At 48.6% G+C, this 25,370-nt stretch overlaps 1 protein-coding gene across 4 annotated transcripts in view; it reads right to left on the bottom strand.

The window, feature by feature from the left end:
- Positions 1 to 14,173, bottom strand: part of ints10 (integrator complex subunit 10) — an 89,555-nt gene extending 75,382 nt beyond the window's left edge. For all 4 annotated transcript variants that reach the window (XM_038792428.1, XM_038792430.1, XM_038792429.1 and 1 more), the window contains exons 1-3: positions 13,994 to 14,173; positions 9,625 to 9,692; positions 8,942 to 9,045 (exon numbers count right to left, since the gene is read on the bottom strand). In XM_038792428.1, coding sequence (XP_038648356.1) covers positions 8,942 to 9,045; positions 9,625 to 9,692; positions 13,994 to 14,122 — 301 coding nt within the window. In that variant the 5' untranslated portion in view covers positions 14,123 to 14,173. The remainder of the gene's footprint in view (positions 1 to 8,941; positions 9,046 to 9,624; positions 9,693 to 13,993) is intronic.
- Positions 14,174 to 25,370: the final 11,197 nt, after the last annotated feature.

Genomic DNA, 25,370 nt, shown 5'->3' with positions numbered 1-25,370 from the left:
CTATACCTCCCGCTGCCGGGGGAAAGCGGGCAGCATAATCAAGGATCCCTCCCACCCGGCTTACTCACTTTTCCAACTTCTTCCATCGGGCAGGAGATTCAGAAGTCTGAGAACACGGACAAACAGACTCAAAAACAGCTTCTTCCCCACTGTCACCAGACTCCTAAATGACCCTCTTATGGACTGACCTCATTAACACTACACCCTGTATGCTTCATCCGATGCCAATGCTTATGTAGTACATTGTATATATTGTGTTGCCCTATTATGTATTCTCATGTATTTTCTTGAATTCTGTTTAATTCCCTTTTCTTCCCATGTACTGAATGATCTGTTGAGAGCTGCTTGCAGAAAAATACTTTTCACTGTACCTCGGTACACGTGACAATAAACAAATCCAATTTAGGCAAAGGCAGATCAGGAAGGTAAATGTGTGGCTTGAGGGATGGTGTCGAACGGGAGAGGTTTCGATTTTTTGAGTCATTGGGATCAGTTTTAGGAAAGGAGATATCTGTTTAGAAGAGATGGTCTTCATCTGAGCAAACATGGAATCAATCTCCTGGCAGAGAGAGTAAATAGTGAGGTGCAGGTGGTTTTAAACTTGTATGGCGGGGGGTGGATTGACTAATGGGCCTAGTTTTAGAAGTACCAGTGAGGGCAAAGAGGGGATTAGGGAAAAGGAAATGAGAGACGACTTGAGTGTTGACAGTGAACAAAGAAATGGTTGACTCCCAAAGGGCAAGAAAGAGATAAAGGCAGGGTTAAATTGTATGATTGTAAATGCACAGGGTATAGTGAACAAACTTGGGGAACTGGAAGCAAAAATTGCTCTAGCGGAATATGACATAATAGCATTGACAGAATTATGACTCAAGCCAACCAGGACTGGATACTTAACATCCTGGATTATAAGGTTTTTAGTAGTGACATGTTGTGTAAAAGGAGAGGTGGTGTAGCAGTCTTGGTCAAAGATAGTATCATAGCTCTTGAACAAGATGCAGTTGCTGAATCAGATTCTATATAGTCAGAGGTGAGAAACAGGAAGGGAGCGGTGAACTTATTTGGTATTTACTATAGACCTCCAAATATTGGGGAGAAAGTGGAAGAGAGTATTTGTAGGCAGATTATGGAAACCTTTTCTTAAGTTATTCATAGTTGTAGAAATTCCTCTTTTCTATCTTCTTCTTGTGCAATGGTGTGCGTGTATGAAGTTGCGCCCATCCCCGGGTTTGAATGTATAAATTAACTATATTTCTGATTTAACTCTGAAGAGAGTTTACCGTGAGACATTTTAAAAACTGACCTCACAAACAGAGGGTTTTAGGAAAACATGCCATATCCTACTTCAAAAATTAACACACCTCTGCTTCCAGGCAGACGGTGAGAAAATAAAGGAGTTCAGATTTGCCTTTCTTCCCTGTAACAAAAGTTATGTTAAACCTGTATAAAGGTCTGACCTCAACTATAGTACTGTGTCCAGTTCTCATAAGGTCATAAGAAATAGGAAGAGGATTGGCTCATTCAGCCCATCCAGCCTGTTCCATTACTCAATCAATGGAATAAATATGGCTGATTTTATTGTAGCCTTAACTCCACTTTCCTGCTTTACCCCTTGTCAATCAAAAATCTATCTAACAGTTTCCGGTGGCTGTGATGGAGTAGGAAGCCACACATTTGGGAGCTCCCGTTTTAAAGAGACTTTTCGGCTCTTTTGAGAGCCCAAACCGGAAATTTTTCGACGTCTCCCGGTGGGGGAAGGTGTGCTGAACAACTTTCCCCGCAGTCCATGCCTCGAACTCGGAGTGGAAAGGGGGAAAAAACGGCAGCAGCTCCTCAGAAAAACGGGGGAAGGTATCCAAGATAGCCGCCGGAGGAGCCCCAGAGGATTGGAGGCTGTGGGCCCAGGAGCAACAAACTGATCTCCTGCGCTGCTTTAAAGAATTCAAGGATGAGCTGCTGAGCTCTCTGCAGGAAACGAACAGAAGACTGTCAGAGATTCAGTCCACCCAGGGTGCTGCCATCAAGGAGTTGCAGACGCAGGTCACTGAACAAGAGGAGGAGGCCATGGTCCTCGTGAGTAAGGTGGAGGGGCACGAGGCACTCCACAAGAAGTGGCAGGAACGCTTCGAGGAGCTTGATCACCGCATGAGGCAGAAAAATCTGCGGATCCTGGGCCTTGCGGAGGGGCTAGAGGGGTCGGACCTGACAGCCTACGTGGCTATAATGCTGAACTCGCTAGTGGGGGCCGGGTCTTTCCATCTGCCCTTGGAGCTGGAGGGAGTGCACAGGGTGCTGGCCAGGAGGCCTAAGGAAGATGAACCCCCGCGTGCGGTGCTGGTGAGGTTCCACCGGTTCAGTGATCGGGAGTGCGTGCTGCGCTGGACCAAGAAGGTGAAGAGCAGCAAGTGGGAGAATGGGGTAGTACGGATCTACCAGGATTGGAGTGCGGAGGTGGCTAAGCGGCGGTCCGGATTTAATCGGACGAAAGAGGTGCTTTATAGAAAAAAGATAAAGTTCGGAATGTTGCAGCCCGCGCGCCTGTGGGTAACTTATTCGGACCGGCACCATTATTTCGATTCCCCGGAGGAGGCGTGGGCCTTCGTGCGGACGGAGAAACTGGACTTGAACTAAGGGTTGGGGGTTGCGAGGTCGGCTGTAATATATTAGTGCTGGATTCTGCTGTTGCTGTGTTCTCTTTTTCTTCTGTTTTTCTCTTCTTGTCTTAGTACTTTTGCAATTTTGATATGGTTATTTACGGAGGGGTTGTTCTGCTATGTTTTTGTTTTTGTGCTGTGGGGCATTGTTTGGGCTGTGTATCTTGTGGGCAGGGTTGGGGGGGTCTGTTGTATTCTATGTCGTAGTGGGGGTATGGAGTGGGGCTGATATTTGGGAGCTGCGTCAGAAGGGTGTGGTGGGGCAGTGCGAAAGCGCGGGCTTTCCTCTGGTTTCCCGCGCTGCGGGGCTGGGGGGGGCAGAGACGATGACGGGGGGAGGCGGGGCCTTAACTGGTTCTTCCCCGCGCTGGAGCGGTGCCTGGAGGAGGGATAGATTGGGGGTTGATCCCACTTCGGGAGGGGTCGGGCTATTGGCGGGAGTTTCCGGGGTCAGCAGAAGTTAGCTGACCCACGGAAGTACAATGGAGGACGGTTCGCGGCTGGGAGGGTTCCTAGCCTGGGGGGGAAGGGAGGGGGGGGGGGAAAAGGGGAATACCGGGCTGCTGCTGGTAGGGTCAAGAAGGAGCTGGGGGGGGGGGGGGACAGAGGTGAGGTGTTGTCGCTATGGGGACTGGGTCGGGCAGGGGTTGCTGGCCTGGGGCGGGCAGTCGACGGGCTATGGCTAGCCGACGGGGGAGGGGGGCGGGACGCCCTCTGATCCGGTTGGTCACTTGGAATGCGAGAGGGTTGAATAGGCCGGTGAAGCGGTCGAGGGTACTGGCTCACCTGAAGGGGCTAAAGGCAGATGTGGCAATGCTTCAGGAGACCCACCTGAGGGTGGCGGACCAGGTCCGCCTGAGGAAGGGATGGGTGGGGCAGGTTTTCCACTCTGGGTTGGATGTGAAGAACCGGGGAGTGGCGATTCTGGTGGGGAAAAATGTGTTGTTTGAGGCATCGGAGGTGGTGGCGGATAAGGGGGGTAGGTATGTTATGGTTAGGGGCAGGCTACAAGGAGAGAAGGTGGTACTGGCTAGTGTGTATGCCCCAAATTGGGACGATGCGGGCTTTATGAGGCATATGTTGGGACGGATCCCGGATCTGGAGGCAGGAGGTCTGATCATAGGGGGGGACTTTAATACGGTGTTGGATCCTTCACTGGATCGGTCCAGCTCTAGGACGGGTAGGAGGCCGGTGGCGGCCAAGGTACTGAGAGGGTTTATGGATCAGATGGGTGGAGTGGATCCATGGAGGTTTGTGAGGCCGAGGACACGCGAGTACTCTTTCTTCTCCCACGTACATAGGATCTACTCTCGGATAGATTTCTTCGTGGTGAGTAGGGGACTGATTCCGAGAGTAGAGGAGGCCGAGTATTCGGCCATCGCAATCTACGACCACGCTCCGCATTGGATGGAGTTGGAGATGGGAGAGGTGCGGGACCAACGTCCGTTGTGTCGGTTGGATGTGGGGTTGTTGGCGGAGGAGGAGGTGTTTAGGAGAGTCCGGGCAAGTATTGAGGGGTACCTTGAGATGAATGATACGGGGGAGGTTCAGGTGGGGATGGTCTGGGAAGCCCTGAAGGCAGTAATTTGTGGGGAGCTGATATCCATCCGAGCACACAGGGAGGAGCGAGAGGAGTGAGAGGGATAGACTGGTGGGAAAGATGCTGGAGGTGGACAGGAGGTATGCAGAGGCACCAGAGGAGGGACTGTTGGGGGAGAGGCGCAGCTTGCAGGCTAAATTTGATTTGCTGACCACTAGAAAGGCGGAGGCACAGTGGAGGAAGGCACAAGGGGCAGTGTACGGACATGGTGAAAAGGCGAGTAGGATGCTGGCTCATCAGCTCCGCAAGCGGGATGCGGCTAAGGAGATTGCTGGAGTGAGAGACAAGAGTGGGAATGTGGTGCGGAAGGGGGTAGAGGTGAATGAGGTCTTCAAGGACTTTTACGGGGAACTGTACCGGTCGGAGCTAACAGGGGAGAGGGGGGGAATGGAGAGGTTCCTTGACAGGCTTTGTTTCCCGAAGGTGTAGGAGGAGAAGGTGGAGGGGCTGGGTGCGCCGATTGAGCTGGAGGAGCTAGTTAAGGGGATCGGGCAGATGCAGTCAGGGAAGGCACCGGGGCCGGATGGGTTCCCGGTGGAATTTTATAAAAAGTTTGTGGACCTAGTGGGCCCCTTGCTGGTGCGGACACTCAATGAAGCGTGGAAAGGGGGGACTTTGCCCCCGACGATGTCGCGGGCGCTGATCTCGTTAATTTTAAAGGACAAGGACCCCCAGCAGTGTGGTTCATACAGGCCCATATCTCTCCTCAACGTGGATGCTAAGGTGCTGGCAAAAATCCTGGCCACCAGGATAGAGGACTGTGTGCCAGGGGTTGTGCACGAGGACCAGACAGGTTTTGTGAAGGGAAGGCAGCTGAACACGAATGTGCGGAGATTGCTGAATGTCATCATGATGCCGGCGATTGAGGGGGAGGCAGAGATAGTGGTGGCGCTGGATGCGGAGAAGGCCTTCGATAGAGTGGAGTGGGGGTACTTATGGGAGGTGTTGGGGAGGTTTGGATTTGGTGAAGGGTTCATTAGATGGGTAAGGCTGCTATATGAGGCCCCGATGGCGTGCGTGGCCACGAATACGAGGAGGTCGGAGTACGTCCGGCTCTACCGAGGGACCAGGCAGGGTTGCCCCCTGTCCCCCTTGTTGTTTGCGCTGGCAATCGAGCCGCTGGCGATGGCATTGAGAGATTCAGAGAGGTGGAGAGGCTTGGTGCGAGGTGGAGAGGAACATAGGGTGTCGTTGTATGCCGACGACCTGTTACTGTATGTGGCGGACCCGGTGGGAGGGATGCCGGGAGTGATGGAGTTGCTCGCTGAGTTTGGGGCCTTTTCAGGTTATAAATTAAATTTAGGCAAGAGTGAGGTGTTTGTGGTGCACCCTGGAGACCAGGAGGAAGGAATTGGTAGGCTCCCGCTTAGGCAGGCAGGGGAGAGCTTTAGGTACCTGAGGGTGCAGGTGGCCAGGGACTGGGGGACTCTTCACAAGCATAACTTCACCAGACTTGTAGATCAGATGGAGGAGGAGTTCAAGAGGTGGGACATGCTGCCATTGTCGTTGGCGGGAAGGGTATAGTCCGTCAAAATGACGGTGCTTCCGAGGTTCTTGTTCCTCTTTCAGTGCCTGCCCATATTTATCCCCAGGGCCTTCTTTAGGAGAGTGACCGGCAGTATTCTGAGCTTTGTGTGGGCACATGGGACTCCGAGAGTGAAGAGGGTGTTCCTGGAGCGAGGAAGAGATAGAGGTGGGCTGGCGCTGCCCAGCCTTCTGGGGTACTAGTGGGCAGCCAATGTGTCAATGGTGCGTAAATGGGTGATGGAGGGGGGAGGGGCGGCGTGGAAAAGAATGGAGATGGCGTCATGTAGAGGTACGAGCCTGGGTGCCATGGTAACGGCACCGTTGCCGCTCTCCCCTAAGAGGTTTACCACGAGCCCGGTGGTGGCGGTGACCCTAAGAATCTGGGGACAGTGGAGACGGCATCGGGGGGAAACAGGTGGCTCGATGGAGGCTCCACTGGATGGCAACCATCGGTTCATCCCGAGGAACACGGATGGGGGATTTAGGGGGTGGCAAAGGGCGGGCATCAGCAAATTGAGGGACCTGTTTATTGGCGGGAGGTTTGCGGGCCTGGGGGAACTGGAAGATAAATTTGGGCTTCCCCAAGGGAACATGTTCAGACACTTGCAGGTAAAGGCGTTTGCTAGGCGACAGGTAGAGGAATTCCCTTTGCTGCCCTCGCGGGGGACGATGGACAGAGTGCTTTCGGGGGTGTGGGTCGGAGAGGGGAAGGTGTCTGACATCTATAAAGGTAATGCAGGAGGTGGAGGAGTCGTCAGTGGAGGAGCTGAAGGCTAAATGGGAGGAGGAACTCGGGGAGCAGATAGAGGACGGGACTTGGTCGGATGCCTAGGAGAGAGTTAACTCTTCCTCCTCATGTGCGAGGCTTAGTCTCATCCAATTTAAGGTGCTGCACCGGGCCCACATGTCCGGGACTAGGATGAGTAAGTTCTTTGGGGGTGAGGATAGGTGCACCAGATGTTCGGGGAGTCCAGCGAACCACGCCCATATGTTCTGGGCATGCCCAGCACTGGAAGAATTCTGGAAGGGGGTGGCGGAGATGGTGTCAAGGGTGGTTGGATCCAGGGTCAAACCAGGGTGGGGACTCGCGATCTTTGGAGTTGCGGTAGAGCCGGGAGTGCAGGAGGCGAAAGAGGCCGGTGTCCTGGCCTTTGCGTCCCCGGGGGGGTGCACTATTGTAGTGTCTATTCTGTAACTTTATAGTGTGTTAATTTGCGTTGTTGTTAAAATGCTGTGTTGTTCGTGGAGTTGGGGCGAATGTATATGATTGTTAATATTATTGTTATTTTCGGTATTTTACTAAGGTGTGTCAATGTTGTATAAAATCAAAATTTTTCAATAAAAATTATTTCAAAAAAAAATAATCTATCTAACATTGTTCTGGGTATCACACTTTAGAAATAGTGTGAAGGCAAAGAAGAAGGGAGCAGTAAAGATTCACGCGAATGGTTCCCGGAATCAGGAACTTCAATTATGTATATAGATCAGAGAAGTTGGGGATGTTCTCTTTGGAGAAGAAACAAATAAGAATGTTTAATAGAGATATTCAAAATCATGAGGGGGTCTGGACAGAACATAGGGAGAAACTGTCCCCTTTGCCTGAAGGGTCGAGAACCAGAGGGCACAGATTTAAGGTAATTGGCAAATGAAGCAACAGTGACATGTGGAGAAACCTTTTTTACGCAGTGAGTAGTAAGAATCGGGAATCCACTGCCTGAGAGTGTGGCGGAGGGAGGCTCAATCGAGGCATTCAAGAGGGAATTGGACAATTACGTAAAAATAAATGTGCAGGGCTGGTTTAGCTCAGTGGGCTAGACAGCTGGTTTGTAATGCAGAAGCAGGCCAACAGCGCGGGTTCAATTCCCTTACCAGCTTCATTGCAGTGTTAATGTAAGTCTACTTGTGACAATGAAGGTTATTTATTTATTTTATTTTTAGAAGGCAGAGGTGTGGCACTAGATGAATTGCTCCTTCAGAGAGCGAGCACAGGCGCATCAGATCTAATGGACTCCTCTGCTGTAATTATTCCAAGATTTTATGAATGAGACCCCACGCATGCAAAAGTTATTTTTCAGGCTGGCAATAGTTAACACAATCACATTGTTATGCAATTACTAAGGATTGAAATGACTTGACTTAACTTTCTGTGGCAAGCTTACTTCGTATACACCATTCAGGAACTTCAAGCTGCTCAATCTGTTTGATAGGGGATTCAGAGAGGGGTGCCATTTTCTAATGGCAGATCAGTGCATCTCCAATAGCAACTTTTGGATTTCTGCATTCAATCATATATCTGTCCTCAGCTGAATTTGCTATGGCATTTGCACTAAAATAATGGTGGCCACCATTATCCTGATCTTTACTTTGACAACTTATGGGCTACTTTCTCTTATTTAAAAAAGGGCTGTTACAGAATCATCCTCCGGAAGATGTTTCATTAAGGTACAGTCTTCTCTGTACAAAAAAAATATTAGTAATGTTGAGTTACAAGTGCATAATCTAATCAAAAGGATTAGAGGACTACACAAATGATGACAGCTAAAGTCAGTTGGACTTGTTGGATTAGATTATTGCCTGTAATTTGCTGACCATCAACTTGTATATGGATGCTACTTTATGTTTTCCTAAACTGCCATGGCTTTTCACTGGAGACAATATGTCATTTTTTGAATGAGATGCTATGCAATCTGGAAGCACTTTCAGTTTTATGACACAGCATCACAGGATAACGGGCACATTCTACATTGCAAGTTATTCAGAAATTCACTATCTTCTATATAAAGTAGCATACAACATGAAACAATAATAGCAACAAGCCGTTCAAATTGAGAAACTTGCCATAGAAAAGTCTTACACACATTCATGCACCAACTTGAATTAATTTGCAACCAATGTGTACCCAGGCCTCCAGCAGCATTGTTTCTTCAGTCAGACGGTTAGAAGCAGACAAAGGTAGCTTGGAGTAACCCATCTTCCAATTTCTCCCTCTATTCACGTCTCTGTCATTCAGTATTTTCCTATCCCTGAACCCTCTCCAAACAGCACTGTACACTGGCAAAATTAATTCAAATTCCATTCCATCGCCCCAACCGGGTAGAATAGTGAGTTGGTTTACCACAGTTTAGCAAACAAACGATGCAGGAAAAGACAATTTTTTTACCTCTTAAAAACTGTGTTTGCTTGTCCTGGACATCATTACGCAGTGCTGCTGTAATAACGCTTATTTCCCTCCATACCATTGGCTGATCAGGAAAATTTGCAAACCTAGTATTTAAAACAAAATGCACTGAGATACTTGTAATGTACAGACAATACTTCACTGTTCTGGAAAGCATTTTATAAGTCTTGAAATCAGGTAAACTATACTTGGCTCAGATATATCAATACAAATAAAATTGGGTAAATTATATTGGAATAGAATATAATTTGATTTGTAATTTTGTGTTAAATTACCGAATGCTGGTTTTTCTAATTAGAAAAGTGCATGAGGTATCATCATCACTTTCTTGTTGCTCAAAAGGATTTCTCATTGATAATTCCATTAATTAACGGTACATACATCAAAATTATTAAATATTTCCTTTTTGGGATAGAAAGGGAAAACGCTCCTGCAGTAATGATTATTTCATATTCAGAGCCTACACAATTTCCAACGGATAAGTTCTAATGAATGGTCTATATCCAAAATGTTTTCTATTCAGATGCATCGCCAACATTTTGCTTTTAATTCAGATTTCTGGCATTTGCAGTTTCTTCTTTACATTTTCCTTAGAGATGTCTAGCAGCACCTGAAAGCATTTTTATTGCCGCCTGTTTGTGCGGTAAATTATTTGTGTTACTTACATGTCATAAAGGAGTCTTCCAGCTGAAGCTGTTCTCTCAGCATTTCGTTCAATCATGTACATTTCATACTATGAACAGAAAGCATTAATTATTAACTTGAAAATCCATTAAACTGATCTAAAGCATTTAAATGATTTTATAAAAGCATTATTCAGTAATAGCTCCAAAACGAAAACAACAGAGTAAACGGTGAGCTTCAAATATCAAAGCAGTCTAAACAGCCGATGACATTGAAGAATTCTCAGACAGCAAACCAGGAAATAACAAGCAGGTTTGATTGGTTTTTTTTACCTTTTTAATGAGTGAAATAAATATTGGGACTTTATACATTGGGTAAGATAGAAGCTGAAATACCACCTTCCACAAATACAAAATTGAATTTTTTTAGGCCAGAGGGATTGTTCAGTGATAATTATGGCATAGTACAGCATTAAGAACTGTTGATGTTTGGTATCATTACTCTGAAACTGAGAGATACTTGGTCGCACCACATTCAACCACTTAACTTTTTACAGCAAGATGAACATAAAAAGTGGATGCTCATGTCAAATCCGTAATTTCAAATTGATTTAGATCGACAAAGACTTTAACAGGACACACCGTGGAACAGCAGGGAATCAATGACAGCAATTAATAGGATAGCTATGCTTGTGTCAATGCCAGAGGTTTCTCTCAGTTTCATTGAGTAATGATAGCGAACACCAACACTTTTGCTCTCGTTGAAATCACCAAGTCCAGGCCAGCAAAACATGTTAAAACTTACTTTCTACTTCTGTTTATTGTTAAGAACAAGAATAATTAAAAGATTAGTGGAGTGGGGAAAAAACACAGTAAATTAGTCTAAAACGTTTTTGTAGAATTTTTGAATAATACTGATATAAATATTTCAGTTAATGTGTGATTGAAATGAGCTGCAATTTGACAGTAACCAGCGCAACTTTCAGTTAAGTACTAAAATATTGATCCAGTACTCTACCAGATATGATTATTAGGTTAAACGATTCACTGCTTGGTTAAGTGGTCCAATGAGTGCAAAGACAGAGTGCAGCGGCTTCATTCCCACAATATCAGTTGTGATGGCAACACAGGAACGGAGTGAAATTGGAGGTAGGGTAGATATCAGAGAACAGCTTGTGTCAATTGGAGATAGGGTAGATATCAGAGATCTTCCATGATATTACTCAAAATAAATAAATTCCTGCAATGGATTAGTTTCAATTTAATCAAATAATTCTGCTCATGTCACAAGTTACAAAAGCAAGGTGAAATGAAATGAATTTCTACCTTAAAATCATTGCAGGATTCATAATTTTAATGTGTAACTGTGAAATTGGATGTAGGGTAGATATCAGAGATCTTCCATGATATTACTCAAATTAAATAAATTCCAACTATGTCTATTTTTCTGCCCTATCAAAATTGAAACATATTTCTCCATGACAGATTACCTATTGGATTATTTCTTGCTGATCACAACACAAATGGTACTGGTTATTAGTAGCTATTTCAATCGGCCCCCAGTCTTGCAAAGTAAACATTGTGTCACTGAAGGAGGTTTCAGAGGAACAAAGTAAAGTGGTTTAACATTTTCAGATGTGTTGAGTGATGGATTAGGTGTAATTTTTTCCAGTCATTCTCTTGTTGGCCTTCCGAACACTTTCTCATTTCCTTAAATCACAAGTTAACTAATTAGAATCAACTTAAAGAAGAAAATCGAGAAAGTTAAGAATCAGGAAATTAAGGGTGGCAAGGAGACACAGTGGTGCCTCACAGCGCCAGGGACCCAGGTTCAATTTTGGCCTCGGGTGACTGTCTGCAGTTTGGACGTTTTCCCTGAGTCTGCATGGGTTTCCACCGGGTGCTCCAGTTTCCTCCCACAGTCCAAAGATGCGCGGGTTAAGTGGATTGGCAAAGCTAAATTTCCCCATAGTGTTTAGCGATGTGCAGGTTAGGCTATGGGGTTACGGGGACAGGGTGGGGTGGACGAGAGAGTGGACATGGGTAGAGTGCTCTTTCGAGTGATTGGTTCAGACTCAATGGGCCGAATGGCCTCCTTCTGCACTGTAGGGATTCTAAGTGTCAAGCCATTGTATTCAAACATCCCATGCAATTGATATTGTGGGAATCTTTTTAAAAGTAACAACAGGTTTGCTTTCAAACTACATCGGAGAGGAGAATGAGAGTCCACTCTGGGCAACTGGTAAGCCCATGTCTCTTTCTGGATCTTAACCAGGAACCTACGATTGTGACCTGATATTGCGTTGCTTGTACTTAGTTCAACAGGCTGTCTAATGTCAACATGCATCTAAACAGAAGGCTATGTGATAGCAAGTAGCCATGTAAATATTAACCAAATTAGTTCAAGAGGCAGTTTTAGAATGTGCATTACAACCGTAATAAAAGATCACTAACTGCTTCAAAGGAATGTTATTAAACAGTTTGACACTGAGCCATATAAAGAGATCTTAGGGCTTTACAACAATTTATTTCTAAGTAATTTACAACAATTTATTTCTAAGTAGAAGAGACGCTTCATGGTCCCTCTCATTTATCTTTTAAAAAATATTTTGCATTAAGGTAAGCACAAAAGTCTCCAGTCTTCCAATACATCGTAGGGGGCTGGTTTAGCACAGTGGGCTAAACAGCTGGCTTGTAAAGCAGAACAAGGCCAGCAGCGCGGGTTCAATTCTCGTACCAGCCTCCCCAAACATGTCTGGAATGTGCTGACTAGGGGCTTTTCACAGTAACTTCATTTGAAGCCTACTTGTGACAATAAGCAATTTTCATTTCATTTCACATCACTGTGCCCGAGTCAAGCCAAATTGGCTTAGCTGTCTTAAAAACGTAGCTGAGATCATTCATCATTGACAATTGCACCATTAATTTCCTACATTAAGCCTGCCTTTCTAACTGCAATTCCAGATTTAGTGCTAATTTATGCCAAATTATGGGACATTGTGCAATGTATACTTATTAAAATCTGAGTTGAGACAGCCCAAACCTAGCAAGGCATGGTGATGCAGTGATGAGGACCCAGGTTCAATCCCAGCCCTGGGTCACTGACTGTCCGCGTGGAATTTGCACATTTGTTTTCATATATAAATTTAAAGTGCCCAATTATTCTTTTTTCCCAATTAATGGGCAATTTAACATGGCCAATCCACCTACCCTACACATCTGTGGGTTCTAGGATGGGACTTACTCAAACACGGAGAGAATGTGCAAACTCCACACGGCCAGTGAGCCGGGGCCGGGATCAAACCCGGGTCCTCGGTGCCATGAAGCAGCAGTGCTAACCACTGCGCCACCATGCAGCTTTAGGAATTTGCACATTCTCCCAGTGACTGCATGGATCACACCCCCACAACCCAAAGATGTGCACGGTAGTGGATCGGCCTTGCTAAACTGCCCCTTACTCTAATTTTTTTTTAAAAAGAGACTGCCGAAACCTTCTTTGTGATCCTTAGAGAGTGAAAGGAGACTTTCCTATTAGTCAGTACTGGATTTTATGCGAGTCACAGAGGTTGGAGTCACGGGAGTAAATGACTCTGCATATCCTACACTGTATTACAATCAGGCTAGATTTTAATCTAAGGATTCTGAAATTTTTGGGGGGGCAGCACAGTGGCAGAGTGGTTAGCATCGCTGCTTTACGGCACCGAGGTCCCAGGTTCAATCCCGGCCCTGGGTCACTATCCAAGTGGAATTTGCACATTCTCCCCGTGTTTGCGTGGGTTTTGCCCCCACAACTCAAAGATATGCAGGGTAGGTGGATTGGCCATGCTAAATTGCCCCTTAATTGGAAAAATGAATTGGGTACTCTAAATTTAAAAACCAAAGGCTTCTGTAGATTTTTTTAAAGGTATGAAAATTCTTACACTTATATGCATATTAACCTTTAAAAAAACAATGCATTCATTGTCTGAGCAAGTTGCAAGGTAAAGGCTGTGAAGGCTGCACTACTTTATGAAATTATCAATGATTAGCTATGCACCCTGTATAGGCCTGTCATTTGTTGAACAGTAAACAACGTATCGAGCAGATGCGTGACTTTTACGCAATATAAATTGAGCAGAGTTTCTGATCATTTTTGTAAAACTTTCCAGAGCTGCTGCTGTACTAATCTGCTCAACGTCAGTCACTAGAAGGGCAGCGTGGAGATATAGGCATTATTCATAGTGTTATGCACTGTACTGAACTGTAAAACAGTAAAATGTAGTTCCTCAGATGTAGAAATAGGAATAGCTGATGGACAGTGAAGATTATTGTTGACAATGACTGTGAAGCCATAAAACACTCCAGGACATGTTCCAAAATAACCCCTTTATCATCATCTTGACTCTTCCCCCTTCCTCCGGCTCACACCGACCTGAATACCGAAGTCGGTAGGGTACAAAGTCCTGGCGGTGATCAGCCAGGCTTTGGCGGCCCACGGATCCTCCACCACTAAATCCCGAGCTTTCTTCACCAGGAATTCACAGTCCACCTGCGCCGCCATGATTCCGCCGGTTGGAGTGGAGACCCGATGCGCAGGCGCACCAAACCGGACATGCGTGCACCAGGTCTGAACGCGCGCATGCGCCGAGGCTCCAGCCCTCATTGGACACTCCGTCCGCCAATGGGCAGTCTTCCCTGCAGAGGCTGCGGGACGTGAACGACTGAACTTCCATTGCTATAGCGCCTTGCAAAACTTCGAGTCATCCCAAAGCTTTCCACCGCCAATTAAACTGTCCCAATGTAGGGAACCACGGCAAGTTAATTAGATAAATTACCAATTAAATTGTTTTATTTTTTAAAATAAATTTAGCATACCCAATTCATTTTTTCCAATTTTAGCATGTTCAATCCACCTACCCTGCACATCTTTGGGTTGTGGGGGCAAAACCCACGCAAACACAGGGAGAATGTGCAAACTCCACACTGATCCAGAGCCAGGGTCGAACCTGGGACCTCAGCACCGTGAGACTGCAGTGCTACCACTGCGCCACTGTGCTGCCCTAATTTAATTGCTTTAATAGTCTTGGTTGAGAGATACATGTTGCCAGGCCACCAGGAGCACTCCCCTACTTTTCCAGTATGATCTTTTATATCTACCTGAGCAGGCAACCAGGATGCCGGTTTAATGCCTTCTTCAAAAGATGGCAGTGGTGAAATTGGGTTCGTTTGGCTGATATGAAGCGCCTTAAAGTTGCAAAATTGGCATGAATAGTACATAGAATGTGCACAATTCTGACACACAGTGCACTAGTTGCTACATTGGTAAAAGGGCTGGCATACATGCATTAACATTATGCAGAGATCATAGAACATAGGCAGCACGGTAGCATTGTGGATAGCATAATTGCTTCACAGCTCCAGGGTCCCAGGTTCGATTCCGGCTTGGGTCACTGTCTGTGCGGAGTCTGCATATCCTCCCCGTGTGTGCGTGGGTTTCCTCCGGGTGCTCCGGTTTCCTCCCACAGTCCAAAAATGTGCAGGTTAGGTCGATTGGCCGTGCTAAATTGCCCTTAGTGTCCAAAATTGCCCTTAGTGTTGGGTGGGGTTATTGGGTTATGGGGATAGGGTGGAGGTGTTGACCATGGGTAGGGTGCTCTTTCCAAGAGCCGGTGCAGACTTGATGGGTCGAATGGCCTCCTTCTGCACTGTAAATTCTAAAAAACATAGAGTGCAGAAGGAGGCCATTTGGCCCATCGTGTCTACTGACCCACTTAAGTCCTCACTTTCCCTGTAACCCAATAACCCCTCCTAACCTTTTTGGTCACTAAGGGCAATTTATCATGGCCAATCCACCTAACCTGCATGTCTTTGGACTGTGTGAGGAAACCGGAGCACCTGGAAGAAACCCACGCAGACACGGGGAGAACGTGCAGCCTCCACACAGACAGTTACCCAGCGGGGAATCGAAACTGGGACCCTGGCACTGTGAAGCCACAATGCTATCCACTTGTGCTACCATGGTGCCCTAATCAGACACTTACAGTCTAGATGTTGGTATATTTTTTCTATTTTACTATCCTCTTCTAAGCTACATAAAGTATCAGTAACTGAGCAGGTGGTTGAGACTGAAATTGCACACTGTGTCTTCATCGATCTTCACCCTCTTCTTGCTCTTCCTCCACTGCCTGGGCAGATTGCAATGCTTGGGTATTTGAAGGGAAAAAGGAAGAAGATTATGGTGAGCGGGGAAGAGAAAGTAAGAGCTGCATGCTTCCACTCTAAGACGCTTCTGTGTTAGAAGAGAATGTGGATGAGGTAGAAGTGGGTTGAGAAGAAGGTCTAGGTGAGCGGATAACCTCATCCACATTGACTCAGCCCTACCAAGGACCACAGCCTTAGCAATGCCCCTTCCCATTAGAGCCCAGTCTTCTGCATGTGTTCTGAATTGTGCAGGTTAATAGCGTACCACAATCATTGCCCCCATTTTCGGGGACTAAACGATTTAACCCCCAGCACCTCAGATAGTGCAGTACTACTTCAGTATTGTATTGGTTGTCAGCTGACAGGCGCTCAAATCTTCGAGAGTGACTTGAACACACAACCTATTGCACAGATGTAAAAATATAGCCCACTGAGTCATAGCTTTAATGTCCTCAACAGCGGATCAGGCGGATGATACTCATATAGCAAAGGCTCCGATGGCAGATGAGGGTTACCACAGTTGAGAGATCCCAGTTGCTGAGGTTTCCTCGCCAGTGGAACTGGACCTACCTTATGTCAAAGCCTGTGTGTCGACAGATGTACAAAAGCATTCCCATATTAAAAGATATCCCAAACAAGGAGTATACCTAGAAGAAACCAGCACACCTCCCATACAGACAAGACCTGCAGCGATCATAGATGCGGCTCTAGGATCAGGCTCATCAGCCACACAGGACATAGATAACCCATAACAAGTGACATAGATTTTCTTAGGTGGACAATCATCCTCATTGGCAAGTTAGTGCGGAAGAAGAAGAAAACTATTGCAACACACAGTTCATTTATAGGGTTCAGTAAGAGTGTGGTTAAGAGCACTTTTTACTCTTCTGCAAAAGGTGTCATGAAACATTTAAGAATCACCAGAACCAGCAGATTCAGTTTAACACCCTCAACAATGTGTGATTTTTCTTGATCTCTAATCTGGACAGGGTGCATCCTAAATTGCTGGGGGCATAATTCTGGAAATTGTATCCTCTAATCACAATCTTCCAATCGCCCTTGGATACGGGAATGGTGGCAAAGGACTGCAGGGTTTGAGTTTTATGTCCCTTTTCAAAGAAAAACACTGGAACCTCTGAAGCTGATTGGCCAGGCACTAGGAACAGTTGTGCGTTGTGCATCAGCTCGCACGACATCTGCTGGCAGTTGTGCAGTTTTTCCCACCTCTGGCATCATTGGCGTGTGTGGTGAATTATAAACCTATTAATTCACACTGTGTTCCAGTATATGTATTGTGTCCTTGTGGGCTCTGTATACGAGCCATTGCATGGCTCTGCCCATAGGGGGAGATGAGGAGTTTGTACTAGGCTCCACCCTTGGTTCCGCCCATGGCTCCTCCCACTAACCGGAAGTATAAAGCTTTGCAGTTGTGAGCCTGTTGCCAGTTCATCTCATCGCAGGCAGGCTCTGTTGTAAGGTTATTAAAACCACTGTTCACTTCCAATCACGTGTCTTGTGAATTGATGGTCACATCAATTTAATAATCTTAGGAAACTTGAAGAAAACTACTATGGAATCAGCCCTAAAACCTCGACCCGCAGGCTGCAGAGGCAAAAGAAATCTTTCTACACTGGCTCAGATGTTTCAAGGCCTACCTGGCTGAATCAATCACTTCAGAAACTACGGAGGAGCAGAGTCTCAGCCTACTGCACGCAAGGGTGAGCCACCGTATCTCTACTCAACTTAACAGTACTACCTCGTATACGGAGGCCCTGGCCATGCTTGATCGAATGTACGTGAGGCCCATCAACGAAGTCTACGCGCGTCACATTTTTATGACCCGCCGCCAGCGCCCCACGGAGTCGCTGGACGAATTCCTGCGCGATTTAAAAGCTTTAGCTCGGGACTGCAATTATCGAACTGTATCAGCCGCCCAGCTTATGGAGCTCGCTGTCCGAGATGTATACGTGGTAGGGCTCAGGTCCAACTATGTGCACCAGCAGTTGCTTGAAAAAGGGGCCCAGAACTTGGAGGACACTGTAGAGTTAGCTACAACTATGGAGGTCTCGTTCCGCAGCTTCACCTCGTTCCCCGCGGACCAAGCGACCCCATCATGGGCCCCCGACCAGCGACTGCACCAGGCCTGCGCTGCGCGGCCACCCACCCACGACGCAGCTCCAGTGTGCCATTTTTGTGGGCGGCCCCAACACCCACGGCAGCACTGCCCGGCCCGCAACGCAACCTGCAGCAGCTGGGGTCGCAAAGGACAGTGCTGGGACCTTTGCTGTTCGTAGTATATATAAATAATTTGGAGGAAAATGTAATTGGTCTGATTAGTAAGTTTGCAGACGACACAAAGGTTGGTGGAATTGTGAATAGCGATGAGGACTGTCAGAGGATACAGCAGGATTTAGATCGTTTGGAGACTTGGGCGGAGAGATGGCAGATGGAGTTTAATCCGGACAAATGTGAGGTAATGCATTTTGGAAGGTCTAATGCAGGTAGGGAATATACAGTGAATGGTAGAACCCTCAAGAGTATTGACAGCCAGAGATCTAGGTGTTCAGGTCCACAGATCACTGAAAGGGGCAACACAAGTGGAGAAGGTAGTCAAGAAGGCATACGGTATGCTTGCCTTCATTGGCCGGGGCATTGAGTATAAGAATCGGCAAGTCATGTTGCAGCTGTATGGAACCTTAGTTAGGCCACACTTGAAGTATAGTGTTCAATTCTGGTCACCACACTACCAGAAGGATGTGAAGGCTTTCGAGAGGGTACTGAAGAGATTTACCAGGATGTTGCCTGGTATGGAGGGCATTAGCTTTGAGAAGAGGTTGAATAAACTCGATTTGTTCTCACTGGAATGACGGAGGTTGAGGGGCGACCTGATAGAGGTCTACAAAATTATGAGGGGCATAGACAGAGTGGATAGTCAGAGGCTTTTTCCCAGGGTAGAGGGGTCAATTACTAGGGGGCATAGGTTTAAGGTGCGAGGGGCAAGGTTTAGAGGCGATGTACGAGGCAAGTTTTTTACACAGAGGGTGGTGGGTGCCTGGAACTCGCTGCCAGAGGAGGTGGTGGGAGCAGGGATGATAGTGTCATTTAAGGGGCATCTTGACAAATACATGAATAGGATGCGAGTATAGAATAGAATAGAATAGAACAGTACAGCACAGAACAGGCCCTTCGGCCCTCGATGTTGTGCCGAGCAATGATCACCCTACTCAAACCCACATATCCACCCTATACCCGCAACCCAACAACCCCCCCCTCTTAACCTTACTTTTTAGGACACTACGGGCAATTTAGCATGGCCAATCCACCTAACCCGCACATCTTTGGACTGTGGGAGGAAACCGTAGCACCCGGAGGAAACCCACGCACACACGGGGAGGACGTGCAGACTCCGCACAGACAGTGAACCAGCCGGGAATCGAACCTGGGACCCTGGAGCTGTGAAGCATTTATGCTAACCACCATGCTACCGTGCTGCCCAATAGTAGAGTAGAGGGATACAGACCCCGGAAGTGTAGAAGATTTTAGTTTAGACGGGCAGCATGGTCGGCACAGGCTTGGAAGGCCAAAGGGCCTGTTCCTGTACTGTGCATTTCTTTGTTCTTTGCTCTTTGTAAGGGTTCGGAGGTCGGCCCGCATCGCAGAAGAAAGAGACAGAGACGTCATACTAGGTTTGCTCAAGTGTTTTTAATGGGTCATATGTGTCATAAATTTCCTCACTCCGATGGTGCTGCCCCACTCTTCCCACCACCCCGTCCCCCCCTCCCCCACTATCGAACAAACCCCCCCACCCTTTATGATAAAGCTTTGACAAAGAGTCATCGGACTCGAAACGTTAGCTCTTTTCTCTCCCGACAGATGCTGCCAGATTTTCCCGCATTTTCCTTTCCCCCCACCCTCTCCCCCTCCCACTGGTACCCTCAGTGATCCTCAATGTGCTTGCCCTTCCTAGCTCTACCACTATATCTAGGTGTCTCCCCAAGGTGCACATCTGAGGTGGAGGCAGCCAACTCCTTACCTAATCCTCTGGCCTTCGATGCTCCTGGCAGGCGTCCTCTGGGGCCTCTGAGGTCGGAGGGCCCCGGTTCACTTGTCGTCGGCACACGCACAGCCGAGCCACCCTGTCCCATGTTCTGACCTCGAGACGCAGCCTCATCAGAGGGGTGGAACTCGGGGGAGCTGGTGGCCACCGTCACCACTCAATTGGACAGATCCGGGTTGGTACCCAGCGCCTCCTCATCCCGGTTGGTGCCCTTCGGGCCCTGAGATTCACCTTGGGACAGAGGGGTGTGGTAGTCAGTATTAGGAGTATTACGGTACCTAGGTTGATGCTGTAAGATCATTGGTGTGGGAGGTACCTGAGACAGTAAGATCATTGGTGAAGCCTGCCTGCTGGTTCCGCCCAGTAAGGCGGAGTATAAGAGTCTGTGTCTCCCTAGCTATGCATTCTGTACCTGCGCTGCTGGGGGAAACATCTAGTCCAATAAAGCCTTCAATTGTACTCCAATCTCGCTTCGAGAGTTATTGATCGTGCATCAAGGGGTAGCTGGTTCGAGCCCCAACTGACCCTGTATCAGCTGACTCTGCCAGCCCTGGCCACCCTGATGTTGCACCAAGATGTTGATGCCTTCGGCAGTGCTCCTCAGTGATTGGTCCATGCTCTGCGGTGCCTCGACAATGCCCACCTGCTACTGGGACAAGCACTGCAGCGCCTCGGCCATTCCCATCTGAAAGCGGGACATGTCCCGCAGAATCTCATCAAGGTCAGCCTGATACTTAGTGACATCCCCCAGCAAGTTGGACATTCTCCTTAGACCCTCAGCCACGGCCATCACCGACTGCGCAACACCTTTACTTATGGTGCCGACGTTGTGCACCAGGATCTCCATTATGGTGTTGGTCACCCTGGCAGTGTTGGCCTCGGTGCCACACATTGCCGGCGACATCTACTGCACCCGTTGCCTCTGGGACTCGTCCAATCAGCTATGGACCTGCTGGAATGTCACTGACATCTCCCTCTGAATGTCTGAGTTTCACCCTAACGTCTCCGTCAGCTCCGGGTAACCCTGTACCAAAGGTTCGGCATCAGGCAGTGACCCAGCTGGATCCTGGGATCCAGCAGACTTCCGACTGCTGTCTCGCCTGGGATGTTCCTGCCTCCATCTGATGTGCATCAGCAACTGTGTGGTGCTCACCAGATTGTGCCCCAGAAGCCTGACAAATGTTTCCCACCGAGGTGCGTGTATCTGCACTGCCGGAGGGTGGGGATGACAGCTGTGATGTATCGATTATTTCTTCCTCGGAGAGCTCCTCCGAGAAGTTCTCATGAGAGGCTAGAGAAGGGACGGATGGCCGTAGCGGGCCAATCCCAGGGACGAGCTGCCATCCAGACGGGTTTTGGGCTTCTGGAACAGACAGTCCCAACGATTTTGCAGATGCAGTCGCAGAGCCAGGGACTACATGAGGGGTTGTCGACGAGCATCCAGCAACTGCAGGGTAGGTGGAGAAGTCCAACCATGTGTATGGATCAGCATATCGAAGGCCTGGGGCATTCTGTGCAGGCGCTGGCTGAAGCCCAAGAAGGGTGACCATGTTCCAGAGCCACCTGGACTTTGCAGAGGTGCTCCTGAGTGTGGCCCAGTCACAGTGAGCCATGGCTGAGAGCATTGGTAGCATTGGCCCAGACATTGGCCGACATGGCACAGACACAGAGGGAGGTGGCTCAGTCCCAGAGGGAGGTAGCCCAATCCCAGAGGGAGATGGCGCAGTCACTGGCTGATGTGACATAGACCCAGAAGGTGGTGGCACAGTCACGGCATTATTTGCCGCAGTTCCAGACAGAGATGGTCCACTCCCTGTTCTCCATGGCCGCTAGCATGCAGAACCTGGCCGAGACAAAAGCGGGTCTCCACGACTGGCAGTGCCAGATGATGGGGAGCCTCAGGGGTTAGCTCCGCTCGCACTCCCATCCCATGGAGTATCCTGGGGACCAATGGGCTCTCCGAGGAGGAGGTGATGGGGCCCGTGCTAGTGACACCCGCAGACGGGGTGCTGGAGCACCGCAGCACCTCGGACTTTCCCCCTCTCCTGTTCCTGGCGAATTCGGTGGGCAGCAGGCAGAACAGGGCAACATCTCACGACCTGGGACATCAGAGCAGCAGCTGGGCCCACCCAAACCCAGAAGACGGCCGCCAACGGGGACCCAGGTCACAAGGTGGGAATCACAGCAGGCTGTCTCCACTCCTAATGTACTGACTGGGGGATCCACCTAGGCATGGAGTTAGGGCCCACAAGGCCAGAAAATTAGACACCAGTTAAGTTGGCATGGGTGCATGACAGTTTTTGATAGATATGTTGCCACATTAAACACCTGTTACTACTGTTACAATCTGCCTCAGTGCTCAGTCAGATGGGTGTGAGGGATGGGTTGGTCTGGGCCGGCCACAGAGGGGGCACGGTGGGCGGGGGGTATTTGTGGACATTGGGGATGGGCTTGGCTCAGGGTCAGTAGTTCAGCCAGCTTTACGCTGTCGCCATCCCCCCCCTCCCACACCGTCCCCACTTCCGCCACCCCAGGGATTTGATGGGATCGCTTGATGGAATGGCCAGGTGCATTCAGTGATCATCCAGGTGGATGGTGGAAAGTGCTACTGTGGGCAAGAGTCAAACATTGTCAAACGATGTGGAGCACCAGAGCTCATCGCAGAACAGGTTGTCATCATCCTCCATCCCATGGACCAGACCCGCTGTTACTTCCAACCGAGGGCCCGCACCCTCGTGGTGTGGCAGGTAGGTATCACAGAGGAGGTTACAGGCGAGGGTGTGGTCGGCTGGGGGCAGTGGGTATGGGTGGGGTTGGGATGTGGTGTCCGAACCTCTGGCCAGCCTTCCCCACCCCAGGTCAGTGATCCTGGAGGTGATTAAAGCGCCCCATGCTCTTTGGCCCTGATGAAAACGGAGTATGGCCTCCCTTGCCTGCCCGGGCGACATGGTAGCACAGTGGTTAGCACTGTCGCTCACAGCACCAGGAACCTGGGTTAGATTCCCAGTTTGGGTCACTGTCTGTGCGGAGTCTGCATGTTCTGCGTGGGTTTCGTCTGGGTGCTCCTGTTTCCTCCCACAAGACCGAAAAGACATGCTTGTTCGGTGCATTGGACATTTTGAATTCTCCCTCTGTGTACCTGAACAGGCGCCAGAATGTGGTGAATAGGGGCTTTTCATAGTAACTTCATTGCAGTGTTAAGATAAATCTACTTGTGACAATAATAAAGATTAAAGATTAGATTTTTGGTTATCACAAATCCTGCACCAATAATCTAGTCAGGTGGTAGTACTTTTGGCATTTACAAATATTTTGGGAGGCTTTTAAAGTTATCACTTGTACTAGAATATGGCTCTTTTGTTCCAGATGATCACAAAAGGGTTTGGGAATCCTGGCACAATGTCCTATTAGTGGGATTAAGATAAAAAATATCAAAAGGATTCCCCCAGGATTCTTTCATACGAGTAAGAGAAAAGTAATTGATTGAGTTTGAGAACACAAAATCAATAGCACAGTGAACAAAATTGATTTTTATGGTTCCTAAGATTGTTGCAAAGACCAGATAACGTTCTCCATGGTGAGGCTGCGGAACAAAAAGTCACAAGTGAATATATTGGGATAGTTTGAGATATTAGACATGTAATATTAATTTGTCAACTGCACATTGAGGGAGAGGAGTCCCCGTCATGCGGCAGTGCTCGTAGGGGGACATGTGTTCCGTCAATCACCTCAGGACATCCTGGCAGTGGCAGCGAATCAGTTGCCTGGGCAACCTGGTGGACACGCTCCATATCCAGGTGGATGTATTGTGCCGCCAGGGCATACAGGGCCTCCGTAATGGCACAGATGCACCTGTGCACAGAGGTCTGGGAAATCCCAGACAGGTCCCCACTTGGCACTTGGAAGGACCCTGTTGCAAAGAAGTTCATGGCGACCGTCACCTTGACGGCTACCGGGAGCGGGTGTCCTCCCCCATACCATCACGGCATCAGATGTGCCATGATCTGGCACAGATGTCTCTCGGTCTCTCTACTCAACCGCAGTCTTCGGCAAAACGCTCAGTCCGGCAGGTCCTCGTACGACAGGCGCTGCTGGTATACCCAGGGCCTGATGTGACACCTCCTTCCCACCTCCTCCTCGGTCTATTGGGTGGCTGGCTCACCAACATCATCAGCTGGCTCCTGCTCCCCTGGCGCAGGCTCCTGTTCTGCAGGGCCCTCACCGAGCAGCTCCTGCTAACGCAACCACAGTGCAGCCGCGAGTGCTGCGGCGGCTAGGCAGATGCCAATCACTCCTGGTTCAATACTGAAATCCATTTTCTACAGGGGTTAAAGGGCTGGCATGTTAGCAGGGTGAGTACTCCCGTGCCCAACAAGCTGCAACCCCTGTCCCAACATAAATCCCCCTCCACCAATCCCTACCCCCACTCTCGGCCATTCCCCTGATACTTTGCCAGCTGCACTACACTTCTGACCCCATCGGTGCCTGGCACCAGGGGTCCTTCCCCCCCCCCCCCCCCAACTGTGACTGCCAGCAGGGGTACCATGGTTGTGGTACATTCGGCCTGTCATGCTTCCTCCTGTGGGTTCCATTGTGGGTGCCCTCCTTGGGCCGACCATGTGATACACTGCCTTCAGGGTGGCACCAGGTTGTGAGGGGGGGTGGGCGCAGTGCCCTCCTTGGGCCGACCATGTGATACACTGCCTTCAGGGTGGCATGCGGGCAGACTGGGTCCATGGGTGGGGCCAGGCCTGGGGGGATGGGAACCCTAGGGATCATAGCTGCAGTGTGCTGTGGGTCTTTTGAGTGGTGCACTGGTTCTGTCTACTTGTCTGGGAAATGGCGGCCCATGCCAGGAAACCCCTGTTCCGGGAGGCACCACGACCACACATGGCCCTGGCAGACGTCCACCCCTCCTCCCCCGACCAGCCCATAGTTGCACTTTCGGAAACTTGGATTACCTGCTCTCACTCACTCATCAGCCACGGTGCCTATTTCCTGATTTTAAATACCACACGTGAACCTCGCTGTTGTCACTTCTGCCTGGCAGAGGTGGAGCATCGCAGGAGGCCAGAGAAAACCGGGTCAGGTTAATGATATGCAATGGCCACTACTGTGAAATTTGTATGTCGACGCCGAGGCACAGTGTGGAACTATTCACGCTATTATCGAGGCGCCGGAGCATGGCGTTCCATTGGATGCTTAGCATCGACCTCGATGTTTGGCTGACACGCAACTCTCCGCCCAATCGGGATTCGCAATTCTAGTGCCGCTGATCGGAGAATCCCACTCATTGTCTTTGTGGGCAACCAATTAAATTTAACATTTCCCAAATATAACAGTGTTCTTCAGCAAAATATCCTGCTTGGTGGTACAGCACATCCGTGTTGGATACAACATTTGGGAGTCAGCCAAACAATGCATCGTAAGGAGAACAGTAAAAGGCAGTTCTCATTCCATCCTAGTGAGTAATTGTAGGATGCTTTTCCTGCAAAAACATGTGCCACGTTAGCATTTTAGTTGATTCAGCAGGGAACTGGTGTGATCATCT

The sequence above is a fragment of the Scyliorhinus canicula genome, chromosome 3 (assembly GCF_902713615.1).
Source record: "Scyliorhinus canicula chromosome 3, sScyCan1.1, whole genome shotgun sequence".
Taxonomy (NCBI): Eukaryota; Metazoa; Chordata; class Chondrichthyes; order Carcharhiniformes; family Scyliorhinidae; genus Scyliorhinus; species Scyliorhinus canicula.
Note: the sequence above shows the minus strand (reverse complement) of the source record. Positions and strands in the feature narration are given on the sequence as shown.